The sequence below is a fragment of the Neophocaena asiaeorientalis genome, unplaced genomic scaffold (genome assembly GCF_003031525.2).
Source record: "Neophocaena asiaeorientalis asiaeorientalis breed wild unplaced genomic scaffold, Neophocaena_asiaeorientalis_V1.1 scaffold346, whole genome shotgun sequence".
NCBI lineage: Eukaryota > Metazoa > Chordata > Mammalia > Artiodactyla > Phocoenidae > Neophocaena > Neophocaena asiaeorientalis.
Window position 1 is genome coordinate 836,639 of NW_020175400.1, and position 25,776 is coordinate 862,414.

The window sequence follows — 25,776 nt, forward strand, 5'->3', positions numbered from 1 at the left end:
ACAGTGTATCTTTCCCCCCTTCCAATCAAAACAAAACAGAAGCACTTAGAAGGATTTATAATGAGGAGGCTGCTTCACCTCTCCCATCCCTGTCCCACTCCTCAGAGGCAACCCCTTACCTGTTTCTGGCTTCAGTTCTCTGGGGCCACTCCTGTTTCAGGGGAATTCTTGGTCTGAGGGGTAGAGAGTCCCTTCTCCTTGCCATACTCTGATATAATGAAGAGGATATTTTTACAAGGGGTGAGTGAAACATTCAGAACTGTAAGAGGCAGACCTCGTTAGAAGGGACGTTCAACAGTCCCCTTATTTTCTTCTCACAGTTTTGCCTGCTCTCACCTCTTGGCTCTTCACAGATAAGGCCTTTTTCATCACACCTATTCATGTGTCCAAGCAGTGACTAAAAAGAGAGGCTCCTCCCTGGTCAAGTTCCGTGAGCATGAGCTTGTCATTCCTCTTTCCTAAACCTGCTTCTCTCTCTCTTACACCTGGGTGGTTAGCAGAAAGGACATTCAATACAATGGTTCCTTTCTCATTTGGGGCATTGGAAGATGGGATTCCTATAGTCCTAGAAGAAATATGCTAAACTAGAGTGTACAAATTCTGATGACACAGAGCAAAATACAAAAACTGAAGAAAGGGGACTTCTCTGGTGGCGCAGTGGTTAAAGAATCCACCTGCCAATGCAGGGAACACGGGTTTGAGTCCTGGTCCGGGAAGATCCCACAGGCCACGGAGCAGCTAAGCCCGTGCGCCACAGCTACTGAGCCTGCGCTCTAGAGCCCGCGAGCCACAACTACTGAGCCTGCGTGCCTAGAGCCCATGCTCCGCAACAAGAGAAGCCACTGCAATGAGAAGCCTGTGCACCGAAACGAAGAGTAGCCCCAGCTCGCCGCAACTAGAGAAAGCCCGCGCGCAGCAACGAAGACCCAACGCAGCCAAAAATGAATAAAATTAAAAAAAAAAAACTGAGGAAATATCTTAGACGTGTATGCCCTCTGCTTGTAACTCTTACACACTTTCCGTAAGAAGGGACCCTCACGAGACTGAGAGCACAGTGCTCTTCTAGCACCTATACAGCAAGTCCAGGTGTTCACAGAGGAAGGAAATACTCCAAACACCCAAAAGGCCAAACTCCCCTGCCCCAGCTTACTTGCCATGACTATCCCAGCGCCTCCTGCTAGAGTCCACCCCTTGACCCTTTCTATTCATTGGGAACAGATGGGCACAAACGGCCATTGTCCAGTACAAGATGAAAGAATGGGTCTGGGGGTTCATCTATCTCAGTAACAGTGAAGGGCTGGTAAAGTAAGACGCCTGGTCCCATGCCCATGAGGGCCCATGGCCACCAGGCAGGGGGATTTTCCCCAAACAGCTAAGCGATCACTCTTTCCAAATATTTAACTGGCTGCCACACTGTGAAGTATATTTCCCTTGTCTCTGTTTTCTTTTTACCTTCTATCCCTCCTGCCTTTCCATCTCATATTAGCTTTTTATATAATGAGAGGTTGAGATGCTTCCTTTTTCAGTTTGAAGCAGGTTAAGATGTTCCACAAAGGTAGGTCTTAATTCACGTCATCCTGTGAATGACGTGATTCAAGGATGATATCCGTGGCTTTTGTGGGTTTTATACCAAAGGCTATATCCTCCTCTGGGAGGCACAGTATTTCCTGCCAGCCATTGGCAGGGGCTGTGGGAGCTGTTAATTTGGATCTCCATTGCCTTGTTGGCCCAGAGCCTGACACGGAGTCACAGTTGATAAGCTGGTTAATTATATAGGCAAAGATAGTTCCTTGATTGTTCCATTTTTTCCCTCTGTCGGGGCAGTGGTCTGATGTGGCACCCACTTAGAGCAAAGCCAGCTATTTTTATAAAAGTTTCCATGAGGAGGGCTGTAGGCCTCCTGGGAGGAGCCGCTCAAATGAATCTACCACAGACCAGTAGTGTCATAGGGGAGGTGCTGACAAATGGGCATCACAAGTTAAATACAACGGTCAGGAAGAACAAAAATGAACGCCTCTGAGGATCACATCTAGACACTGAGACTCTCCAGGTGCAGCTTGCTTCCCTCCACCCAGGTGGGCTTCTACCAGTAACATTGTGCCACAGGACGCAAGGCACCGTCTCCTCTCTGACTGGCACCAACTCTCCTCCCTGCATGGGCCTGCCAAGCCTATATCATGCCTCGCTGTGCGACACTGCTTTCCATGCCACTGTGCCTTAGGAGCTAGGTTCCCTCTTCCAAAGACTGTGTCCCAGTCCCTTCACTTCTATGCCTGTTGGGGTTCGTGGAGAGCCTGACCCAGCCCAGGGGCTAATCACTGACCAGCCTGTGGGTCAGGAGGCAGTACTGATTGTTTCCCACGGGACGAGAGCTGGAAACACGGTTTTCAGGGGTGGGGTGGAGATGTTGTTAGCCACCCCACCTTGAAGGAAAGGAGAAACACCAGGGTCTCCCAGCTTGGCAGGCAGGATAGATTCTGGGCCCACACTTAGACCTAATGGCTGTGAATTGTATTCTCTAGTCAGACTCCACGAAACCAGGGATACTGTGTCTCTGAGCAACTTCCTGAGTAAGACCCAGCACAAATTCCACAGGGGTTGATTTAATGGGCACTCAGCCACATAATCTGAATCATTTGACTCCAACTGCTCCAAGAATATACATTTTGCCCTGTGAGAAAACAAGAGCCCTAATGAAATTTCTCTGCCAGTGACACAGTCTACACAGTAGGACACCTGATGCAGCTTAAGCAGATTCCTTGGCCTGAGACGGGGATTCTCGTTCGAGTTATTTACTCCGTACGCCATGCATGAGGGTCCTTCATCTTCATGCGTGATGCATCCCCTGAGGCTGAGTAGATGGTAGCTGCTATCTCTCGCTGCCCTTTGGAAATAATAGGAAAGAGCCATCTCTGAACCACATCAGTTCTGAGGTCTGAGGACGGTGCCTCATGGAGTCCAGGACCTCTGGGTGTCAGTAGGGGGTGCCTCTATTAGAAAAAGGAACAACAGGCACAAAATGGAGTCACTTGTCCCCAGGAGAACAAACCAAGACTCTACTACAGTTTCAACCACTCCCAAGACTGCAACCTTTAACCAATCAATCTGGAATTACCTGATGAGCTCAGTGAGGTCATCTCACCTGCATGATAGACTTCCCCTTTTCCCCCAAGGGAAGGTGACCTTGCCTGATATAATCCTTTCTTTCCTTTATGACTTTATGGTCCCACCCTCCTTCTGCCTTTAAAAACCTTCCACTTTGTACACTTCCTCAGAGCTCCTTTCTATTGATACTTGCCAGATGCGATGCTGCCCAATTTGTGAATAAGGCCAATTAGATCTTTACTCAGCTGAATTTTCTTAACACTCCTACCTAGACCTAGCTCCAATCACCCACGTGCATCTCAGTTCCAAGGGCTTAAGCAACAAGCCCAAGCTCACATGGCTAGTAGAGGTGGATTTGAACTGAGGTCTGTCTGTTCTCAGCTCAAACAACCTTCTGATAATTTGGCTTCCCTTGAAGTTCTCCTTTCAGAAGAAGGGAAGAATTCCCTTGTCAGGTAAAGTGTCCAGTCTTCTGGATGGTTACATGTCTCATAAAAAATTAGCAAGGTGGGTTTTTAGTGTGAAAATTCCATTTCCTTGTACGTTTAATGAATGAAACAGGCTCCCTGAGTGTGATCAGCTCAGGGGTACTGACAACATCAAGGTACAAAACTGAGACCCAGACCCCGTCCCACACAACACTGTTGGTCTGCCAGTAGCCAGAATCCACAGTCAACATAACCCAGGGGATAAGAGGCAGAATCAAATCAGGAAAAAGAAGAGTTACTCCCAGAAGAAACTGTATGAGCTAGCTAATATACATTGCCAAAAAATATAGGGGAAATTTATGGAAACTTTTTAAGGCTGTTTGACCTAGATAGTGGAACAGAATTTTGATTCAGGTTTTGTTTATTGATATGTTCTCACTCACCAGAGATTCTATAGAAGCTCATACAGCCAGATACAGTTCTTACCATTTGTGCAGGGGGAGGGGGGCTATAGATGAGAGTGGATAATACAAATCTGGACCAAATACTGACCCATGCTAAATTATAACAAAAGACCAACATTCCAAGAAAGGCAGGAACTCACAGATTTCAGGAAACAAGAATGCTTTATTGGGTCCCTGACATGCATCCAGCCCATCTGCCCTCTGGCCTCTGACATGACCCAGAAGATGGTCTCACTCCCTGCCATGAGAAATTGGCGAGGCTCTGCTGGCTTTCCTCTCTAGGCCTGGAATTCTGGTTGGAAGAGCTCCTATGAAATGAACTTCCTGATCTCAGCAGCAGAGGTAGACAGAAGGAACACAGTAGAGGAGTCATCATAATGGACATGGGTATGGAAACCAAACCTCTAGCTGTGGTTAATTAACCATTGGGCCCCAGGAATGAAAAAGACCAGACAGTGCCTAAGATACCAGCTAGTTACTACTGTAACCAAAGGTTTCTGGTTGGGCAAAAAGGTCTCTCTCAGCTGCAAAGGTAGAGTCAAAATCTCCCACTTAATTTCCAGACTTTCAAGGGAGAGGAAGTCAACTCTCTTTGAAGAAAAACCTTGTTTTAACACTGAGATGCATATTGTTAACCTTCCTTGCAGCCTTCCCCAAAGGGATCTGTGTTCACTTATCTGGGAACGCAAAGGAAAGGAAAGTACTCAGACTTGGGGAGAGGGGTTCTGTAGGACACTGGCTCCAAGCCAAGTCCGATTTCTGGGTACAGTAGAAGAGCATGTGGTCTCCCAATCCATAGAGATGTTTAATAGACTAAATTTTGCACCATAGTAGACCCGGTGGAAACTCAAAGCCAATGAAAGGTTATTTTGAGTGTACAGTTGAAATGGATATATTCTGAAACACGCATAACCCCCGCAATGGCTCTGATTAGCGGGGTAAGAATGACTATAATAGGATAGGAGAAGCACAAGCCATCAGAATTCCCGCTCCCGATCGAAATGGTAAACCAACAGTGATTCCGTATTTGTGAGGGAATTGTAGAAATTAGTGTTACTATCAGATTTAAGAGTGAAGTCATAGTGATTCCTACCACAGCTCAGCCTGGCCAGGAGGTCTTTGGATTGTTGTAAACTTTAAAACGTGTTAACTCCAATTGCAGGTGCTGTTCCAGAAATGGTCTTCTTGCTAAAGCAAATTCATCCAACTCTTGGCATTTGGTATGAACCATCTGATCTAGTGAATTCATTTTTTCCCTTGATTTTGATGAGCAAAGAACATCAGAAGCAATTCGTCTTCAGCTGGCAGGGCAGCAGTACTCCACTGCTGTCCTGCTGAATGATATATATTATCTTAGCTGTTCAGCTCTGTGCCACAGACTGCCTCACAGGGACCTTGACCTCAGCAATGCAATGTTCCAGCACGCTGATGGCATCATGCTGATAGGGTCTGGAGATCAACAGTTTCCCTAGATGCTTTGGTAAGACGTATATATGTGAGTCAGAGGTGGGAGATAAAGCATGTGAAAATGCAAATGTCTGTTCCTTTAATAAAGTTCCTGGGGATCAAGGGGTCTGTTGAGGTCAGAATAGTTCCTCCATTCATGTAGGACAAATTCCTACATTTTGAATTCCTTACCACTAAGGCCCAATTCCAGGCAAAATTGTCAGTTTGGGGCATCTTGCTCCAACCCGTTTACTGACTGACCCAGAAGACTGCCAGCTTTGGGCATGGTGCAGAGCAAGTGAAGGCTCTCCAGCAGGATAGGCCTTTAGCACATATGATTCTGCCACGAGGCCACATGACCTGGCAGAGCCAGTGGTGCTTGAGGGGTCTGTCTGTGGCATATTGGGGAGCCACATGGAGATTGTGACAAGTCTTGATTTAAAAAATATGGGAGGAGGGGGTGGGATAGGGAGGGTGGGAGGGAGGGAGACACAAGAGGGAAGAGATATGGGGACATATGTATATGTATAACTGATTCACTTTGTTATACAGCAGAAACTAACACAACAATGTAAAGTAATTATACTGTAATAAAGATGTTAAAAAATTTAAAAAAATATGGCAGGAGAACCCAGAGTTTGGAATCAAGTGGTATGCTGGCCAACAAGTAACTATTATCCTTTTGACACACAGCCCTCTGACTTGCCACTGGGCTCTGGGGAGTCTAACTGCTTGGCTACAGCCTACCAGGTGGCCATGGTGGCCCTTATGAACAGGGGTTGTCAGATCCACCCAGCCAAAATCAGGCATGGCCACCATCATTAGGTGAATGCTCCAGGATAGGGTTCTGGAGGCACAGGCAAGCTGTGTGTGGGCATCACTCACTCTCCCATAATGCCTCCTCCTGCCCTACGGCTGAGCTCGCCTCAGTCTACACTTCTGCTATGGCTTTAACAGGGCAGGAACTTATCTTGACCATTAGGGGTCCTTCTTCTGGATTTGGGTTTGCTTTCCTTACCCATCATGCCTCTCCCATCAAAATCCATGGAATTGGGCTTCCCTGGCGGTGCAGTGGTTGAGAGTCCGCCTGCCGATGCAGGGAACACGGGTTCGTGCTCCGGTCCGGGAAGATCCCACATGCCGCGGAGTAGCTGGGCCCGTGAGCCATGGCCACTGAGCCTGCGCGTCGGGAGCCCGTGCTCCGTAATGGGAGAGGCCACAACAGTGAGAGGCCCGCATACGGCAAAAAAAAAAAAAAAAAATCCATGGAATTATCAACTGTTGTAAACAGCATTTCGGTATCTCCACATATTGCATTCAACCAGGAAATACACTTTATAGCAAAGTAATGGGTTGATGCCTATGGCCTTTGCTCATCTTGTCAGGATCCCCACAGTCTAGAAGCAGTTAGCTTGATAATATGGTGAAATGGTTTGTTGAAAACTCAGCTAAGGCACCAGCTGAAAACAATACCTTGCAAGGTTGGGTAAGACCTGCAAGATGTAGCATAAGCTCCAAACCGGCAACCAATTCATGGTGCTATTTCTCCTACAGGCCAGGAAGCAGGGTGAAGAGGGGCATGTTATCACTACATCTCAATGCGTTTCTCATATCTGAGGTTTAGGACCAGAATGGTGTAGAGGCTTTAGTTCCCAAGAAAACATATCTTCAAAACTTCATAGTAATGATTCAACTGAATTAGAAGCCTAGGCACCTGGCCGTCTCAGGCTGCTTGTACCTCTGAGCCACACATAGCTAGGATAGGAGTATATCTAGGATACGAGTAAATATAGTGACACGTAGGAGGAGCCAGGATGATTAACTCTATCGAGGGAAAATATGATTGTGGCTACTTAAAAGGGGGCAGGGTACAGACAGACGTGGGGGTTTCCTAAAGTGCTTCCTGGTACTGCCATGTCCAGTGGCTAATGCCTGCCACACAGGCAGGACCGCTTAGGAACTCAACTTTGGAACTGAAGATTTGGGTCACTCCAAAGGGCAAAAAAATCCCTAGTCATAAATACTAGTTCTCATGACCAGTTATAGAAATGGACCGTAGCCTTTACTCATACTTCCCTTCTTGTTGGGTTATATAATTTCCACAGGTTGCAGAATTTCAAAAGGAGATTGTGATCAAAGAGGGAAGAGTATCATTAGTGACACTGGACTTTGGAGAATGGTAGCCCTGGTCATTACCCCTGGACTTAGTCATTGACTATTACCTTGAATGGTCTCCCCAAGCAGAGAGCGATTTGCTTTTGGTTGTATGTAAGAGAGTTGTAGTGCATCAGATGGGAAGAAAGGTGTGTGTGTGTGTGTGTCTGTGTGTGTCAGGGTATCTTCTGTGGTTGCCTGCCAAGCCCTTTCTACCCTTCCACCCTCCACCATTCTTCTGGTAAGAATCCCCATCCTTTGGAAAACTACCTCTCTCCCAGTCCACGATGCCCGGAGCTCCAGGACAGGAATTTGAACCTTGAGTGGAGGGAGATCCACTGGAGCCACCGGCAGCAGCTCCTGGGAGGCAAGCTCTGGAGCTACCCTGGCTCCTGCCCTTCTAAAGGCCAACTGTTCAGCTATTCCTTTGGTTCTGTGAACTACCCCCAACACCCTTCCCACGAAGGTCCGAGTCCATTTCTGTTGCTCAAAACCCAAGAAACCTAATGGAAAGCGCCTCTTTTGAGACCACCTCATGCATCTTTGCCTCCCAGCAGTGGTCAACTCGGGGTCTGGCATAAAGTAAGTCTGCTCAGTATGTCTGCCGAATGAATGGATGAATGAATAAACAAATCAACAATATTCCAGCTCTCAGTTCACCGAGGCAATCTGGATATGCAGGCTGGGAGAGTTGGGAGCAAGAGGAAAAAGTGGGCAGAGTCACCTGAGCACAAGAGGAGGTAGAGAAGTCAGAAATGTCAAACGGAGGGGGGTAAAGGTCAGGCAAGGAAAGGCCTGGGTGATGGGGTGGGGCTGAGAATGAGAAGCCCCTGCAGCTTGGGAGGCAGGAAACAGTCAGTGAGTAGCTGAGAGGCAGGAGCTGGTCTTCCCCCGGGCTGGTCTTGCCCCAGTGGAGGCAGCCAAAGACACTAGGCGTTTCCCCAGAGCCCCAGCTCTGCTCTTCCTTCCTGGGTTCCTTCCTTTGCATTCTGCTTCCAAATGAATGAGCAATTCCAAAGGCCTACGCGCCCTCGTAAGGGGCACAAGCCATCATTCCATTAGTACAAGAAGCACAGACTGTCTAGCTGTAGCCACAGAAGGCTGAGGCTGAATGCCAATCTAGGATCCAAAACATGGATTCATTTTTCCAGTGGGTCCTGGGACTGCAGGACGCCTTCAGAGAACCGCCTGGGGAGACGGGACCCTGACCCCATATACCTACAACCACACCAGATAAGGGCGAGCAAGATACACAGTTGCTGCCTTTATTGCATTCCAAGGGGAGCAGGCTAGCTCCAGACCCACCCCATCCCAGGCCTCAAGGAAGGGTTCTCAGGAAGGGCCCAGGGTGCTGGGCCGAACACAGCAATTCCTTGGGAGCCTATATTGAGGCCCAGAGCTGGAGTCCCAGGGTCAAGAGCTAATGGTTAGGAGCAGGGGGTCCTAATTCCCAGGCACAGAGACACTCCTCCACCCTGCACATGGGTGGACTGAATTCTTCCTACAGCTCCCAGGTGCATGCCCTCTGGAGAAGAGTCCCAGCCCTCTATCCCTGGTCAAGAGGGGATGTGAAATTCACTGTGACCCCACCTCCTTTCAGTATGGAGCACAAGGTCCCACAAAGTCAACACCTTCCGTCTGGCCACAGCTGCTGATGCAATCCTCATGCCAGCTCTCGCCTCACGGGCAGAGGGCCTGGGAGAAGTAGGGGAGGAGTGTCCTGGGGTGGGCTGAGAGGCCAGAGGGTCTGCTCTTCACCTAGGTATGGTGAGTAGGGTGGGGGTCAGGCTAGGGAAGCCCGTGGGTAGGGGAACAAACAGAACTCAGTGAAAGGCAGGCAGCAGGCTGCAATTGGGCTCAAAGCCAGGGATGGGGGACGGGGTGCAAGGGAGCATGGTAGGCAGGTGACTGAGTGCCTGAGTGATGGGGGAAGGAAGAGCATGAACACACATCACCAAAGACACAAGGATATGACAGTCTCTGGAAGGGCCCTGAGCCCCATTCGGGCTCAGGGACAGGTTAGTTGCAAGATAAGCTGGGGTGAATGAGGCAAAATGACTCGAAGGAAAAGACACCCTGAGAGTCACCAGGCCAGACACCACAGAGGAAGTCTGGAGCCCTGAGGATAGGGAGGGATCAGGGCCAAGTGAAGGGAAAAGGGTAGGTGCTGGCCTGCGTGGCCCCAGAGTGCAACATTCACGGCAGGGTCTGGGGCAAGGGGTTGGTTGCAGAACTCATGCAGAGGACTCAGGGAGCCTCCAGCAGTGGCCAGTGTAAACTTCAAGGAGGGCTAGGCTGCAGGCCCCGGGAGGTAGGGCCTCGGAGCCGCGGGGACGATGGCACCAGGAGAGGCCACCGGGCTGGGTGTCAGGTACCAAGCATCTGATGAGGAGAGGCTGCGGGCAGAGGCCCCGAGTGGTGCCGCCTCAGTGCACCTGCTCCGGTTAGTCCTGTACTGGGAACGTCTCCATCGGTTCGAGCTGCTTCCTTGTTGGTCTGCTGCTGGGTGGAGGCCCCCAGCCTCCTGTGGGGGCTACCGCATGCCCTGGGCCTTGGAGCCTCCATCTTGGATGGGAGGCTGTCCGAGTAACTGGGTGGCGACTGCCTCTGAGGCCTGAGGGGTGGCCTTGGAGCTTGGGGCACTCTTCTGGGGACTGGGAGGGCCTTTCCTCTGGGGCTGAGGACTCAGCTGGGGGCCCCTCCTGCCGGCAGATGGACTCTTGGAGCCTTTGGCCTTGGCTTGGGGGTGGGCAGCCTCAGGGCCCTTGAGAGGTTTTAGCCCCAGCATCTCACAGAAGGTGTTGCACTGGTGGGAAGAGGCAAACTGGTCCAGTAGGGCAGGGAAACAGCTCTCCTTGAGGCCTTGGTATCTGTAGCCAAACAGTAAGAGCTGAGTAGGAGTCCCACCCAGAGAGAGAGTCCTTGGGGGGCAGACTGTGGGGTGGCCACAACCAGGGTGTGGTGCCCAAGGTCCATCCTACCTTACCTCGGGGTGCTGGGGAGTCCACCTGAGGCCACCTCAGATGGCAGCATCCGAAACCTCAACTCTAAACTGAGGTCTCATTACACCCTGGCCCACGGAATTCATCGGGTGGGACGTCACTCGGTGTGAGGACGATCTGCCTTATTAACATAAATAAGAGCAGACTCCAGCTCACCACTCTACTCACAGGGCCCTGCTTATCTGCACCCTGATGAGCTTTCACAAGTGAGAAGGAAGGGGAGCAGGTACACTGAGAGCCCAGGATGTAGGTGGTCCTGTGCATGGGCGTCAAGAGCTACTGGTCCAGATCTGGGGTCAGGGGTACAGCAGGTGGGGATCAGTGGCCCCTGAGACATTACTACATGGCCATGGGTGCAAGTGGGACTCTCTGGTCACAGGTCTAGCACCTCAGGGTTGGAGAACCAGAAGAACTTTGACATTTTCCACCCTGAGCAGACTCTCAGAGGGCATTCTGTCCCCAAGGAGCACTCACCCTCGCAGTTTGGTAGCAATCTGCACATCAGTCATTTTCCAGTTAACCCCTGAAAAGAGAGAGAGTGGGGAGTTGATGGCATCCTGGACTGGTTCTAGGGCCCCCGTGTCTCCAAGATGGATATCACTTTAGATGGGAACTTGCCAGATTGCGGGGCACATCTTCAGGTACCCTCTCATTGGGCATCACCCTGGCCTGTCTCATGGGTAGTGTGGGTATCTCTGTATTATTAGCAGTAATAATATTCCCATTTTCACAGGTGAGGAGACAGGCTCAAAGTTAAGTGACTGCAGCAAAGTCACATTTATTCATTCATTTAATAATTGAACACTGTCTGTGTGCAATGACCACCGTGAATCAAAGTTCAGTCTTTCTTACTCCTAGATCCAAAAGTCTTCCAGCTGTGCAATCCTGCCTCTACTGGATGAGATTAGGTCACAAACTGAGCTGGCCTCTGGCTTTGAGCTCAAACTTTCTCCTTCCTCATAACAGATTAGCCCATCTGGGCAAGAGGGAGAAAGGTGGAAATGTGAAGGTATTTCAGGGCTGGGCCAGCAGAAACGTTAACACTGGATAAGACTGGCTTCCACCTACTCATAAAGTGCAGCAAGCAAGCACTCCAAGAAGCCCAGGTGGGCTCCTAGGTTAAGACAGCCTTGAAGAACAGATCCAGGCAAGTGGTGACAAAGGAGACATTTCCCACCCCGTCCAGGCCACCCCAGCATCTTAGCATTCATGCGTCAGGCCTGTGACTCTCCTTCCCTGTTCGTACACTGTCCGATTGCCTTCCTCCAGGAACCTACCTCTCACTAACAGGCCTGAGTACCCGTGGATGATAGAGTGGCACAAATGTGGGCTTGAGAACCAGGCACACCTGGATTTACATTTCAGCTCTGTCACTTTGGAGCTGTGTGTGCTTGGCCAGTCACTTACTATCTCTAATCCTCAACAGTAAAAGTAGGGATAATGCTGCCCATCTTGCAGGGGAATTGAGAAGATCACAGTATGTGGAGAACTATAACTTAGTCTCTGAAACACAGTAGTTATGCAATAAATATTAATTTCTTTGTTATTTCTCTTTCAGCATTTATCACATTCCATTTTGCATTATAATAATGATGATCCCTTACACTTGCACAGAATTTTGGTTTGCAGAGGGCTTTCATAAATATGGTCTCATTTAATATTCTTAACAAGTCTGAGAGATAGGCAGGGAAGATATGATTATTCCTAGAGAGGGAAAGGAAACAGAAGCTCAGAGAGATTAAATGACCTAACCTGTCTGAGCTTGTTTTCTTCTCTGTAAAACAGAGACCCAGCTAGAAAATGATGAGACCTAGGCTTGAATTTCTTTGACTCTCAATCTTTCTACTATATTATGTTATCATCTCATTGTAGAAATTGGTATACTTATCATAGCTTCTTGAGGACAATGGCTATTCCTAATTCACCTTTTTATCTTCCCAATATTTAGTAATGTTGGAAGGAAGGAAGGAAAGAAAAATTTATGAGTTAACAAATAGAGTGAATGATAATGGTTTAATGTGTTACTAGCCCCCCTCCCTTCAATATATAGAGTTGTATATACAATATTTATTGTATTAATATTTATTCTTTAATCCCAATGCAAAGCACACTTAAGCCAGTTTTCTATCTCTGGCCCTTGGTTTTCTCACTTATTTACATCAGGGATAAAATGTAATAGTGTGTGATATTCGCAGCATTCCAGTCCTCTCACTGAGGAGAGGATTTTATCTTTTCCTCTCCCCTGCCCTGTCTGGTTACAGAGAGTAGTCCTGGACAGGAGTGGTCAAAGAAGGAAGGAGAATTCATGCTTGCTGGCCTTCCTTTGTTGGGGAGAATCTGAGTAATGGGAGAAATAGAAATAAACTAAAAAGAAGCAAGAGAGACTAAGTTTGTTTACATAATAAAAAGCTACCAAAGACAGAGGGGGGAGCAGGGAAGGAGGAGACTGCAAAGCTATGTGTGTGGGGATGGAAGAGAGAGTTTAGGAAGTTAGAGAGTACGAAAGTTCACAGCAGAGCCGCAGGGAAGAAGGAAAGGGAGATTTTGAAAACGCGGTTGTGGGGTTTGAATTAGATCCCATGTAACAGTCTTTGAAGTAAATTCCTTTTTAATTTTAAGTGAAGCCTGGAGTGTACTCCTTTAAATACAACTGCGGTTATAGACTAGGCTCCGTGAGGCCCTGATATGTATTAGCGCTGCATACAAAGTGGTTCCTGTCCAACGCGCTTTACAAGGTTACTGTGAAAGCAAAGGAGAATATGTGCAAAAGTGCGCTGCACACTAGTAAATGAGAACTGTGACCCTGCCCCTCCGCATGCTCTCCTGCACAGGTACATGCACACCTCACACCCTCATACCTGCCAAATCTGTGACAAGGAAGCTGCCATTTGTCCACAGATACAGCCAGTGCTGGAAGGTCTGGCATTTCTGCACGGCCTCAGAGCTGCTAGATGCTGCTGGAGCCGTAGCAAAGCCCCATTCCCGGGAACAGTAAGACTCCATGGGCTTGCCCAGGTCCTCCTCCAGGGTAGCATATGGGATATTGTTTGCAGGCCGGTAGATCAGATACAGTGGGATGATCCTAAACATAGTGTCACCCTGCAGTGAGCAGGAAGTATGGCCCCAGAGAGCTCCTCCCTCCACCTCAATTCTACACTCTTGGATCCAAAAGGAAGGCCCTTCCAAGAACAGAACTCTCAGCTCTGAGCCTGAAGGACAGCAAGGAAGGGGGGTTCCACCCTGAGTTCAGGAAAGGAAATGGTGGCCTCCTCCATTCTCTGAGGTCAGTGGGATTAGAACTGAACCCTGCTATAGCCCCAGGAGGCCTCTGTGCTTGAGTGAGGGACTAAGACCTGTGAGTGCCAAACAGAAAGGAATACCTCTGAGAGGATTCAACCAGACTGTGTTCAATGCCAGCTAGACCCTAATACTCAAGAGTTGAAGTTCCAAGTCTCAAAATGAAAACAGTTTCCATGTGTAGCTGACTCCTACAAAAATCCACACTGACCCTGCCCACCTACCACATTAGAATCCTGACCAGTTTGCCTGGAAGCTTTAGCCCACCCCATCACCTTCAGAGAGGCCCAGAACCTGCTGTGCCCAAACCCTGCGATCAGCAAAAACTGGGCAAAGGAGTGGGGAATTAGGGTGGGTGGGAGGAGACTGAAGACCAGAGCAGAAGCTTTTCTAAAGTGGGCAGTGAATCTTGAGGTCTTTATTTCTAGATTTTGTGGAACCACTGAGCTGAGCATGGGGTTAGCTGGGGGCCCATTTACACGTGATCATGACTCAGGAGGCCCCCAGGAGGCTGTGAAATCATGGTTCTCTGCAGAAGCTCAAGTCAACAGGTCTGCACACTGCACTGCCCCCTCCCTGTGCACTTACTCAGGCACGTCCCCGAAGCCAGGCGCAGCCCGGGCTTCAGCCGCAAAGATTTTGCAGTACTCTCGACTCATGTTCTGGATCTTGCACCCCTGTGGATTGAAGAGAAGCAACTCTGATCGGCAAGGAAGCATCCCCGTTCCCTATCTGCCTGGCTCTTAGTGGGAAGGCCATCTGCTAGAGGCTGCAGGGAGGATTCCAGCCCTGGGGGAGGTGGGGTTCATTCCTACCCTCCTCCCTACTCTGCACCTCATTTTTCTCATTTGTAAAACAAGAGGCTTTGGACTTGTTTTCAAAGTGGTTTCCAAAGTGTGCTTCCTGGAGCCCTAGTGATAGATGGCAATGCCCCAGGGGCCCCACTGCAGGAGAGCAAGGTACCGACCCCGCCCACAGTCACTTCCCTTTTAAGTCCCAAATAAGGCTTCTGTGAAAGATATCTTTGAGGGCAGTGAAGGAAGTTTTCTGCTGAAAAATACAGTTTGAAAACTATGGCCCCAAAGATGTAGCCTGGACTACATCTCAGGCTCTCATTGAGGTAAAGTTGAGACTAAGGTGGCTTCCTCCTCCATACTGGGCTTCCCAGTAGGACCCAGGCTGGGAAGGGGAGGGATGAGAGAGTGGAAGGATGGGGCAGGGGGATGGGACAGTACCTGGATGGTGACATCATAGTTTCTGCCCAGAAGAGAAGTCTCACTGCTGGGCCCAAACACAAGCAGGCTGGACACCTTGATGATGCACGTGAGGCCTGACTCGAAGATGGGCTCCAGCCCGTAGATGACCTTGGCCTGGGAGGCCTTCCGAAGGCCACACCCGTGTCCACCACCTTGTAGCTCCTCGCTCACCAGGCGCCCAAAGAGCTTGTCCCCCCAGCAGCCAGTGTCAGCCAGACCCTTAGCAAACACCATGGGGGTCATCTCAATCTCTTCTCCAACTGAAGGGGAACAGGAGAAATGTGGAAAACTAGAAGCTCCCCCCCGACTGCTGTGGGACCCGTAGCACCCCACCACTCTGTCCATGACTTCTCTTTGGGTGTGCACTTGTGGGAGGTGCCCTATGAACTATGACCTCCTGAGGGCAGACACTGTATCTGGTAAAACCGCCGTCATTCAACAGTGCTCACGTGTGCAGAGTAAGGGCTCAGCCAGTGTCTGTGGAAAGCAGGGGTTTTCTGAGGAAGCAGCAATCAATACAGAATATCAGAATTACTTTGTTTTAGAACTCAGTGTTTTGATCAGATGAATAAATGACTCCATGTCAACCGACATGTTTGACTGAAACAAAAAGTTTGTGAGACAAATCCAGTAGCAGTGAGCACTCCTAGTGCTCAAATTGGGATCACTAAATACCATTTTCCACTAAAAGGAACCAGAACTCCCTGAAGAAATGGTTGATTCCAGGTCTAGGGCAGGAAGTGTCCTAGACTGACCTGAAACATCTCTGGACCAGAAAGCAAGTAAGGTATCATAAACAATTGGCAACTTGTCAAAAGGACACAAGAGCCAACCTGAAGAGGCTTCTACTGGCAAAAAATGAGACAATCTTACCAACAACAACAGCAAAATAATTGCAAAGTATTGAACATTCAAATGTGTTAAAAATCCATACTTTCGTAATTATAAGTAAAAAAAACCCTTCCCTCTGGAAAAAAAACCCCTCATTTGTGACCTTTGGAGGATGTTAGGGCACCAACTCATTATTCTGAAATCTAGTAAGAGCAAGGAGGAAAAGAAAGTATTTTTTCCTTCATTTTCTGTTGGACCTATATGTATCAGGATTACCAAATAACCATTTCTTCTTTTCCAAAAAATTTCAGCTAATGAATAAAGAAGAAATGACAGAATTAAAATACTACACGTTGCAAACCTTAATGAAATAAAGGACTTAGGTGATAATCAGTGACTGCTAAAACCCCTAGATGATGACAGGGGTTATATCAGATACAGTTTTTTAAAGTTTAAAAGGGATAGATCAGGCAGAAAACACCTGAATGAACCCAGTGATCATTCTTAACATTACTAAAACAATCAGACATCACATGCCTCCAGATAGGATGCAAAGGAAATACACAGCACACCTGTGAAATGTTCTCACACACACACACACACACACACACACACACACACACACACGCAAAATTTGCACCTGAATTGGAGCAAGCATCTCAAGCTAATTACCAGTTTAGAGGAAGCACATCAGTGAAGCAACATGTTAAATGGTGATATAATCAATAAAATCCAAAATGTAAGAAATTCTTCGACAAATAAATGGCAAGGAGGGAAAACAAATGAGGGAGGAGGAACTATTATACATTTGATAGATTTAAGAGATTATGTTAGCCAAAAGCACTGAGTGGTTCCTAATTAAAATAAACCAACACTTATGAGAAAGTTGGGAAAATCTGATTGGATATTTGATGATAGTTAAGTATTATTACTAAGTTTTTAGGCTTTTTTAGGTGAGGTTATATTTGATATTGATTAAATCTGATTTGATAACTGAACAAAAGGCACTAGTTGAATGAATGAGTAAATGAGTGAACGAAGGAAAGAATTAAGGTATTAGTTGGCAAATGAAACTCTAGAAACCTTTCCATCACCCGCCGCCTTCACGGTCCTAATCCTCAGAGTGTCTTTTGCAGGAGCAATACATCTCTTCCCCTAATATTTGAGCCTTTAAAATGCTTATCAAACTTTGGGGTGTACCACAATCACCAGGGCATCTACTGACATGCAGTTGTGTTAGGTCCTACCCCAGAGACTGCGATTAAGAGCACCTGCAGTAGGGCTCAACCAACTGCATTTTCAGCAAGCTCCCTGTGTGAATCTAAGGCAGGAGTCCACAGACCACTGCGAGAAACTCCGGGGAGGGAGCCGGCAGGGGGACAAATGGGCGGTCCTGCTCTTGATCAAGGGCTCTGACATGGGCAAAGGGCACAGGCTGAATGAACTCCTTGTAGGACGTCCCCTTAGCTACCTCCTCCCCCCTCATCTTCTGAAACAGCTGTCCTCCCCCATCCTCCTCCACAAACCATATCCTAAACTAGGAGGCAAAGGGTGGCTGTATGTGGAGATAAACATGGCATTTAGAACAGATTCCAAGTCTTTAAAGAAGCCCCTGTAGATAGCAGGGTAGGGACACAGGCCCACCCATTCCTCCCCCTGAGGGGCACCTACCTTGACTTTCTTCTCTGGAGATGAATCCTGACAGCACTGTGTAGAGAAAGAGAAGAGAAAGCCGCTATCCTCAGGCAGGTCTGCCCAGAGACAGCTCCACCTCTGCAAAGACGACTGTTCCCCGCCCCACCCCCAGTGGGGGCCAGGCAGAGACCCCGGGGAGGGGGGGCAGAGCTCACACTCACCCTCGGGGCTGAGGCAGAAGTCAGTGGAGGCCGAGCCGTGCTCGTTGCGGATGGTGCATCGATACACGCCACAGTCTACGGGGGACGCCTGCACGATGGCCAGGGCCGCTGGCCCCTCATCCCCTGCACTGCAGAGAGGAGACCCTCTCCGTGAGGCCATCACCATGGCACAGCCCAGGGCCACCCTGTGGTCCTGAGGCTTCGCAGATCCCGCTCTCAGAGAATGCTGTGAGCCCTGTCTCTGAGAGCTCTGGGAAGAGCAGGGCCTGCATCACACAGGTCAGGACTGCACTCGCTGTGTGACTTTGGGCAAGTGACTTAATACCTCTGAGCCTCAATGTTCTCCCCTTCACTATGGGAATACTAGAATCTCCCTCATAGGGTTCTTGTGAGGATTAAATGAGGAGGTAGATCCAAAGTGCTGGGACAATCTCCCCCACAGTATTGTTGCTATAATTTATTAGGGAGCCAGGTCAGGTGGAGGTGGTACCCAGCAGGCTTACCTCCTGCCCACCTCGCCCACTGGGCGCTGATCCTTGGCCCATGTCAAGACCGAGTCACTAAGAATGTTGAAAAACTGGCACCAGAGCTTCAGGCTGCCCGAGGCATCAGGAAACTGCTCCACCCGAATCTTCCGGATCACCTGTGGGGCTGGAAGCAGGGGCACAGTTGAGAGGAACAAGCCACTTCCCCTCCATCATGTGCCCTCTCTGGCCCTACCCCTGCTTCCCTGGGTGTCCTTGGTGGCACAGGCTGAGAGAAAACAGGATTCAAGCCTCCACACAGCCCCCATTTGAGTCCCACCTGTATCTCTGAGGCTTTTGCCCTGACTTCAAAGCACACATCTTAGCTAGAAAGAACATAGTATGGCACCTCCACTCCAGGCCAGGGAGAGCCTCACAGCTGAGGCCGCAGACAGCAGTCAAGAGAGGAACTTCAGTTTGCAGCCTAGGCTCCTAAACCTAAGACCCTGTGTTTGAATCCCGTCCATACCACTCTGTACTCGCGGGACAAGTCTGCAAAAAGGCGATTACGGTGGTGATGATGATGATAGAGCTAGGATACTATTGAATCCAGGCCCTGTGCTGAATACTTGATTTATTCTATCCCATGTAACCCTCACAATGTTACAAAGTTGGTACTACTTCCAACTCCAAGCAGCCTTTCCAATTCCAAAGCCTGTGGGATTATTACGTAAGAATACCCTTTACAGAGGTACGTTAAACCTCTAGCAGGCAGGGTTACCCCAGCAGGGCCCTGCTCCGGGCAGCCCGCTCCTGGGAAGCCGTACCTGTTGCTCACCTTTTAGCAGGTCTTTGGCTCTCCTTGGCTTGGCTGGAGTGCCCTGCTTGCCTTCCTCCAGGGCCAGCTCTGCTTCCAGGTTGCTGGCTCTGGGGCTGGAGCCCAGGGCCCCTGCTGCCGGCTCCTCCTCTGCCCGCGGCACCTCCAGCAGGTCTGCCTTTCTGCCCTGAGTAGGGGAACGTTTCTCCCGTCCTGGACTCCCCAGGGGCCCCGGTGCAAGGCCCTTCCGGGGCCCCCGGGGGGAACCCGAGGGGCTCTCCCTTTCTTCGGGCTTGGTTGGCTCCCCATCTCCTGCTGCTCTGACCTTAGGGAGAAACCTCTTCCTCCGGGCCCCCAGAGCCAGTTCCTCGGGCGTAGCTGCGGGGAGATCTGTCAGAGCTTCCCCTGGGATCTCCTCCTCTCGGAAGGGTTCCTGGGCTCTGCTCTCTGCTGACAGCAGTCCCTGCCCAGGGGCTGCCTGTCCACCCACGCCCCCCAGCGGCCCACCCATGCCGCTCTCCTGGGAGGTCGGCAGGAGGCCAGGCCCCTCAAGGGAAACCTCTCCCTCACCTTCACTGGATCCTCCTGAGGCCACCCCGGGGCCTTCCTCCTCACCTACCACGATTGCAGGGACAGAGAGGGGGCTGGGGCCAGGGCACCGGGCAGCAGCCAGGGCCTGACAGCCAACCTGCACCTCGCGGTCCAGGAGGCCAGTGAGGCGGCGGGAGGTACAGGGGCTCAGCAGCAGAGTCTGCGCGCTCTGCACCAGACGGTTGTTCTCCACACGCTCCAGGATGCGCCGTGACGTCCGGGGACTCAGACCGGCCACTTCCACAGTGGGGGCCAGAGAGGGTGAGGGTGCCTGATCCCCAGCGGCAGCTTCCTCCTGGGCCCCTGGGCCCCTGCCACTCGTCTCTGAGCTGGATAGCTTCAGCAGCAGGAGCAAGTAGCTCTTCAGGGAGTCTATGAGGCCAGGGTCACAGGTCTGGGGGCCTGAAGTCCTCCCTTCCACGCCGGGCACCTTGGCGCAGGCCCCCTCAGCGTCTGCTGCCCTGGTTCCTGGCGGGTGACTCTGGCTGGGGGTGCCCAGCCCCAGGTGCAGTGCGGGGGCAGAACTCAGCGAGGCCTTGTCCCCAGAGGGTAGGAAGGCGGCTGTGCTCATGTGCTGAGAAGCCGGGGTGCTGGGCAGCCGCTGCTGTGAGTTATCCGTCAGGCCAGCCCCAGGAAGAGAGGGCAGAGTGGGCACCTGGGGGCTCAGGCCCGCTGGAGGACAGCCACCCAGATCCACAGGCAGCAATTCTCCCGGCTGTTCCTGCTTGGGGCCCTGGGACAGGCCCTCCTCGGCCTTGTCCTTAACTGGACCTGACTGCTCCGGCCCTCGATATCTCTCTCCTCCCACCTGCTCCAAACTGCCCTCAGGAGGCAGCTGTGCCCCGCGTGTGAGGCCCCCCGCCAGGGGACCTGGCACAGTTTCCTCACGGCTCCCGGAGGCCGTTCCTGCTGCCTCGTCAGGTCTGAGCATAAACTCGGGTTTGTCTGGGACGGAGAACTCTTCTGGGGTCTGTTCAAAGCATTCAATAATCTGAGGGGACCTAGGATCCTCTGAAGGTGGGCATTTGGGGGCCCTGGACTGTGGGCTGATACCGGTCATGGACGCCTTCTCTGACCAACATTTCACAGCTGTGGGAATGCTCCCCTCTGACCATGTCCCCTTGTCTTCCTGCACCCTTCTGTCTGCCTGTGTCCTCTCATCTGCCTGGGTCCCCACCTTTCCTTGTGCCATCACGTCTTCCTGGGAATTCCTGCCTGACTCTGACCTCTCACTTTCTTGTGTCACAACATCCACCTGTGTCTTCCTATCTGCCTGTGTCCTCTGGGTGGTTTGTGTTCCATCTCCCTGCGTCCTCCCATCCACCTGCATCTTCCTATCCATCTCTGTATTCTTCTTGCCTCCAGTGTTCTGATCAGCAGATGCTCTCCTGTCCTCCTGGGTTTCTGTGTCCATGGGCTCAATGATGTCCTGACTTCTGGAGGTGCTGCAACCAGCAGAGACCATATCAGAGCTGCTGCTGGCCAATGTGGTAGGAGCCATGGTTGCCTGGGACTCCTGGACCTGAGAACACATGGACAGAAGCAAGAACTTAACTACACATGCCTTAGGATCTCTTTCCAATCCAACATCCCAGCCTCCTCTGACCTCATCCAGAACTGCCATGATGAGAATCCTGCCACCTGGTTTCTCAGGCCTGCTGGGGGTGACAGAGTCCCAAGCCCACCCACCCAATCCCTGATCCCAGAGTCTACACCAGGGAATATCCAGAATCCAGGTCTAGCTCTGGCCCTCCCCAACTCTCCCCGAAGAAATTTTGCCTCTCCTGACAGCCCCTGATCACGTGCTACCCCACCCCTCAACCCTGCCATTCGGAGGAGAGTGTCCTCTCCCCAGGGCCTCCGAGCAGTCAATCTGTCCCTCTCTTGTGGCACTAACTGTCCTGGATAGAATTATGAGTGAAGTGGGAGAGTGCCAGGGGGTCTCCTTGATAGCATCAGGGACAGCATCATCATTAATGCTGAGTGAGTGGCAATTACAAAATGCCATCCAGAGAGGGTTAAAGTCATTACGAATGACACCTATGCCAGGAGATCCGTGAAACATTATAACGTTACCCTTCTGAACACCCGCTATTTGCAAAACACCATGCTAGGCCCCTATTTATCACATATGTATTACCTCGCTCCTCACAACAATACCAAATAGTTGCAAGAATCATCTCTATTTTAGAGATAAGAACACTGATGGTCAAAGAAGGAATATGGTTTGTCCATTATCAGATAGTAAGCGGTAGAGTTTAGTTTAGAAGCCAGGTGTGTCTAGCTTCAAATCTCATGCTCTTTGTTGTTACACTACATGGTCACACATTTAAATATAATTAAAGGACCTTCTATCTAAACATCCTGGCATAAAACAGTAAATTGCCTCTTTTCATGTTGGATATAATCAAAACCAACTAAGTAAACAAGAAAAATCAAAGCAAATTCCATTGTTAGTGGAAACGGAGGCTAATAAAACCTACAGTCTCAAAAAAAAAAAAAAATGGGAAGGATTGCCAAAAGCAGATAGATGAAACTCTGGGAGGTTGCAAGAGCTGTAGGATCATGGAGGACTGGGTGGAAATCAAGCAGAAGACATACAAGGGAGACGTCCAACAGTCAGGAAAAGAACAGTGGAGCAGCCTACCGGAGGCAGTTCTCAAAAAACATGAGCAAAAATACACGAAAATTGCGAAGAAAATAGATTTTGAACATACGAGAACTTAAGGAATAGTGTTCCGTGGCCCTGGAGGAAACTACTAGAGAACAAACTTTGGTCAACCAAAAGATGACTGGGGAAACCACAGCAGAAGAATTGATGGTGAACGCTGAACATATATTTAACCATAGAACCAAGCCTAAAACCAAAAAAGTTTAGAGTGGCAGATCAGAATGTCAGTGTTTATGCCCTGACAATGCAGAAACGATACAACTAGCACAGAAGGGGAAGGGGGAAGAAGATGACAAGTGGAGTTAAATGCCTTAATTGTATCACTTATACAAGCCAGGAATCAAAGGCATGACTCAAAGCTGAAAACCCAGGTAACAGAAATACAGCATATTCAATTATACAAAGATAGTCACTTAGAAATAAAACTTTGGGATAATAGGAGATAGAAAATGAAAGGGAAAAAAGGTAGGGAGGAAGTGGAAGCACGATCACTGCTCATCATAAAAAAGTAAAACACACTGACTAAACAGATAAAATTATGGATGATATTACATAAAATTTAAATTATAAATTACTACGTACAAATATTTCTAAGTATCAGAAGAACCGCACACAAAACCAAAGCAAACGGAACGTATGAGACCTTAATATGTATTTAATTAAATTATATTTAAATTAAGTATAGAATTTAAAGTTACTTTACTGCGTATGGAATTCTGAATGAGTGGTATGAATACGAAAAATATAAAAGAGTCTGGTGAATAACAGGAGCCATCAAATATAAGTCTCACTGACCGAAGAATGTTAGTAAAAACGCTCCTCCAACTTCTCTGAGAACCAGTAAGACACGAACAAAAACACCTTGGAGCTGGGCTTCCCTGGTGGTGCAGTGGTTAAGAATCCACCTGCCAATGCACGGGACATGGGTTCGAGCCCTGGTCCGGGAAGATCCCACATGCCACGGAGCAACTAAGCCCATGCACCACAACTACTGAGCCTGCGCTCTAGAAACTGTGAGCCACAACTACTGAGCCCGTGTGCCACAACTACTGAAGCCCGTGTGCCTAGAGCCCCTGCTCTGCAACAAGAGAAGTCACCGCAATGAGAAGCCCGTGCTCACCGCAATTAGAGAAAAGCCCGCGCACAACAACAAAAACCCAGTGCAGCCAAAAATAAAATTTAAAAAATAATTTAAAAACCTTGGAGCCAACAAACAGCACTTAGGAATATATTAGAACCTTTTTTTAACTTCTGATATTCTAGGATTAAGAAATATATTTTTAATATTTATTTATTTATTTGGCTGCACTGGGTCTTAGCTGCGGCATGCGGGATCTAGTTCCCCGACCAGGGATTGAACCTGGGCCCCCTGCATTGGGAGCACAGAATCTTAACCACTGTACCACCAAGGAAGTCCCAGGATTAGAAAATATTAATATGGACATGAGATCTATACATTTACAAAGAAAATGCTGACTTTACACACAAGGCTCATGTGAACAGAACTTTTGATTAAAGCTGTCTTCACTCCCCCTCACCTGCAGACTGATCAGTCCCTGAGTCCTACTGAACCTGCTTCTTCAGTATCTCAATATCCATTCCCTCCTCTCTGTCTCCACTGCCAACACCCTAATCTAAGCTGCTAACAATTCTATCTTGCCTGGACTATAGTAAAGCCTCCTAATTGGTATCCGTGACTCTAGTCTTTGCCTCTGCCAAATATGCAGCCCAAGTGATCTTTCTAAAATATAAATCTGGGCACTTCTCTGGTGGCGCAGTGGTTAAGAATCCGCCTGCCAATGCAGGGGACATGGGTTCGAGCCCTGGTCCGGGAAGATCCCACATGCCACGGAGCAACTAAGCCCGTGCACCACAACTACTGAGCCTGCGTGCCACAACTACTGAAGCCTGCGTGCCTAGAGCCCCAGCTCCACAAGAGAAGCCACCGCAATGAGAAGCCCATGCACCACAACAAAGAGTAATGCCCGCTCGCTGCAACTAGAGAAAGTCTGCATGCAGCAACAAAGACCCAACGCAGCCAAAAATAAATAAATTAAAAATAATAATACAAAAATAAATCTGATTGTGACACTCCCCACCTTAAAAGCCTCTCAGCAGCTTATCATCACTTACAGGCTAAAGCCTAAAAGCCCTAGCCTAAAAGAGCAAAAAGTTTAAGAATACTCCCTGCCCGGCAGGGTATGGGGAAACAGGCATCAGCACAGCCTCTATGGATAGTAATTTGGCATTATCTAGTAAAACTAAAAATACTTATACTCTTTGACCCAACAGTTCCACTCCTAGGAATTTACCCTATAGATATACTTTCATGTGCAAATTGACATATATACAAGGATACTCGTTGCATCATAGTTTATGATAGCAAAAGACTAGAAAATGTCTAAATTACATCAATACAGGATTGATCCAATGAATTATGGTACATCCACACCTCAAATAAATAAAATAAATACCCAAATAAAAAAGCAAGGTATAGGACAGAAAGTATCATATGCCACCTTTATGTGGAAAATACAGAGACACATATTTGTAAATGTACAGAAGATAGCTCTGGAAGGATGCCCAAGATACCAGTTATGGCAACTTATTTCAGGAAGAGGGATGGGGTGGTGGCGGTAGGGAAAGGGTGAAGATCTAATATTCTCTAAATACTTTTTATACTTTTTGGATTTTATACCATGTGCCTATGACACATATTTAACAAAATCCAATTAAGAATGAAAATGCATAAGTAAATAGGCCCTTGTGTGATCAGTGAGGGCTGTCCTTCAGCAGAGAACCCAGGTCTGTCTCTCCAGCCTCATCTCTTGGGTCCCTCCATCCAACAACACTAACGTACCATGCTGATTACTGTGCTATTTTATAACCACTTTGTTTTTCTCTGCTGGACATTCTCAGCCTTCTCATTGCTCACCTGAAGAACTCCTCCTTCTTTTCCCTGAAGACCTCACTCAAGTTTCTTCTCGTTTTAGAAGACTTCTGAGTTCCCTTCTCCACCCCCCAAAACGTACGTGGCTTCTTATCCTATGTACCCATGGCAAATGTACCTAATTCTATTATTATACCCTCATTCTCTGTGGCAGTTATGCACGTGTCACCTGCTAATCTGTGAACTCTTCCCTTTCAAAGAGGGCTCAGCACAGGCCCAGTTAGTTGATAAAGCTATTCAGTTCTTTTCTATTCTTACTGATTTTCTGTTTACTAGTTCAATTGGTTATTGAGAGGCGTGTTAAAGTCTCCAACTATAATTGTTGATTTGTTTATTTCTCCTTTCAGTTCTGCCAGTTTTTCTTCATGTATTTTGAAGCTCTGTTGTTAGGGGCAAACTCATTTTCATTTTCTTGAATTGATTCTTTTATTATTATGTACTTCA

The 25,776-nt window shown here is 48.8% G+C and overlaps 2 protein-coding genes across 2 annotated transcripts in view; both read right to left on the bottom strand.

The window, feature by feature from the left end:
* SLC28A1 (solute carrier family 28 member 1) overlaps positions 1 to 6,262 on the bottom strand; it is a 55,200-nt gene extending 48,938 nt beyond the window's left edge. The window contains 1 exon segment of the mRNA XM_024766476.1: positions 6,191 to 6,262. Within this exon segment, the coding sequence (XP_024622244.1) occupies positions 6,191 to 6,262 (72 nt within the window).
* A 2,586-nt stretch (positions 6,263 to 8,848) lies between these two features.
* The window catches only part of ALPK3 (alpha kinase 3), a 46,284-nt gene continuing 29,356 nt past the window's right edge, over positions 8,849 to 25,776 (bottom strand). Inside the window, exons 5-13 of the mRNA XM_024766477.1 lie at positions 19,142 to 21,233; positions 18,343 to 18,490; positions 17,840 to 17,967; positions 17,655 to 17,690; positions 15,132 to 15,412; positions 14,485 to 14,573; positions 13,458 to 13,681; positions 11,074 to 11,122; positions 8,849 to 10,467 (exon numbers count right to left, since the gene is read on the bottom strand). Of these exons, the coding sequence (XP_024622245.1) occupies positions 10,131 to 10,467; positions 11,074 to 11,122; positions 13,458 to 13,681; positions 14,485 to 14,573; positions 15,132 to 15,412; positions 17,655 to 17,690; positions 17,840 to 17,967; positions 18,343 to 18,490; positions 19,142 to 21,233 (3,384 nt within the window). The 3' untranslated portion in view covers positions 8,849 to 10,130. The remainder of the gene's footprint in view (positions 10,468 to 11,073; positions 11,123 to 13,457; positions 13,682 to 14,484; positions 14,574 to 15,131; positions 15,413 to 17,654; positions 17,691 to 17,839; positions 17,968 to 18,342; positions 18,491 to 19,141; positions 21,234 to 25,776) is intronic.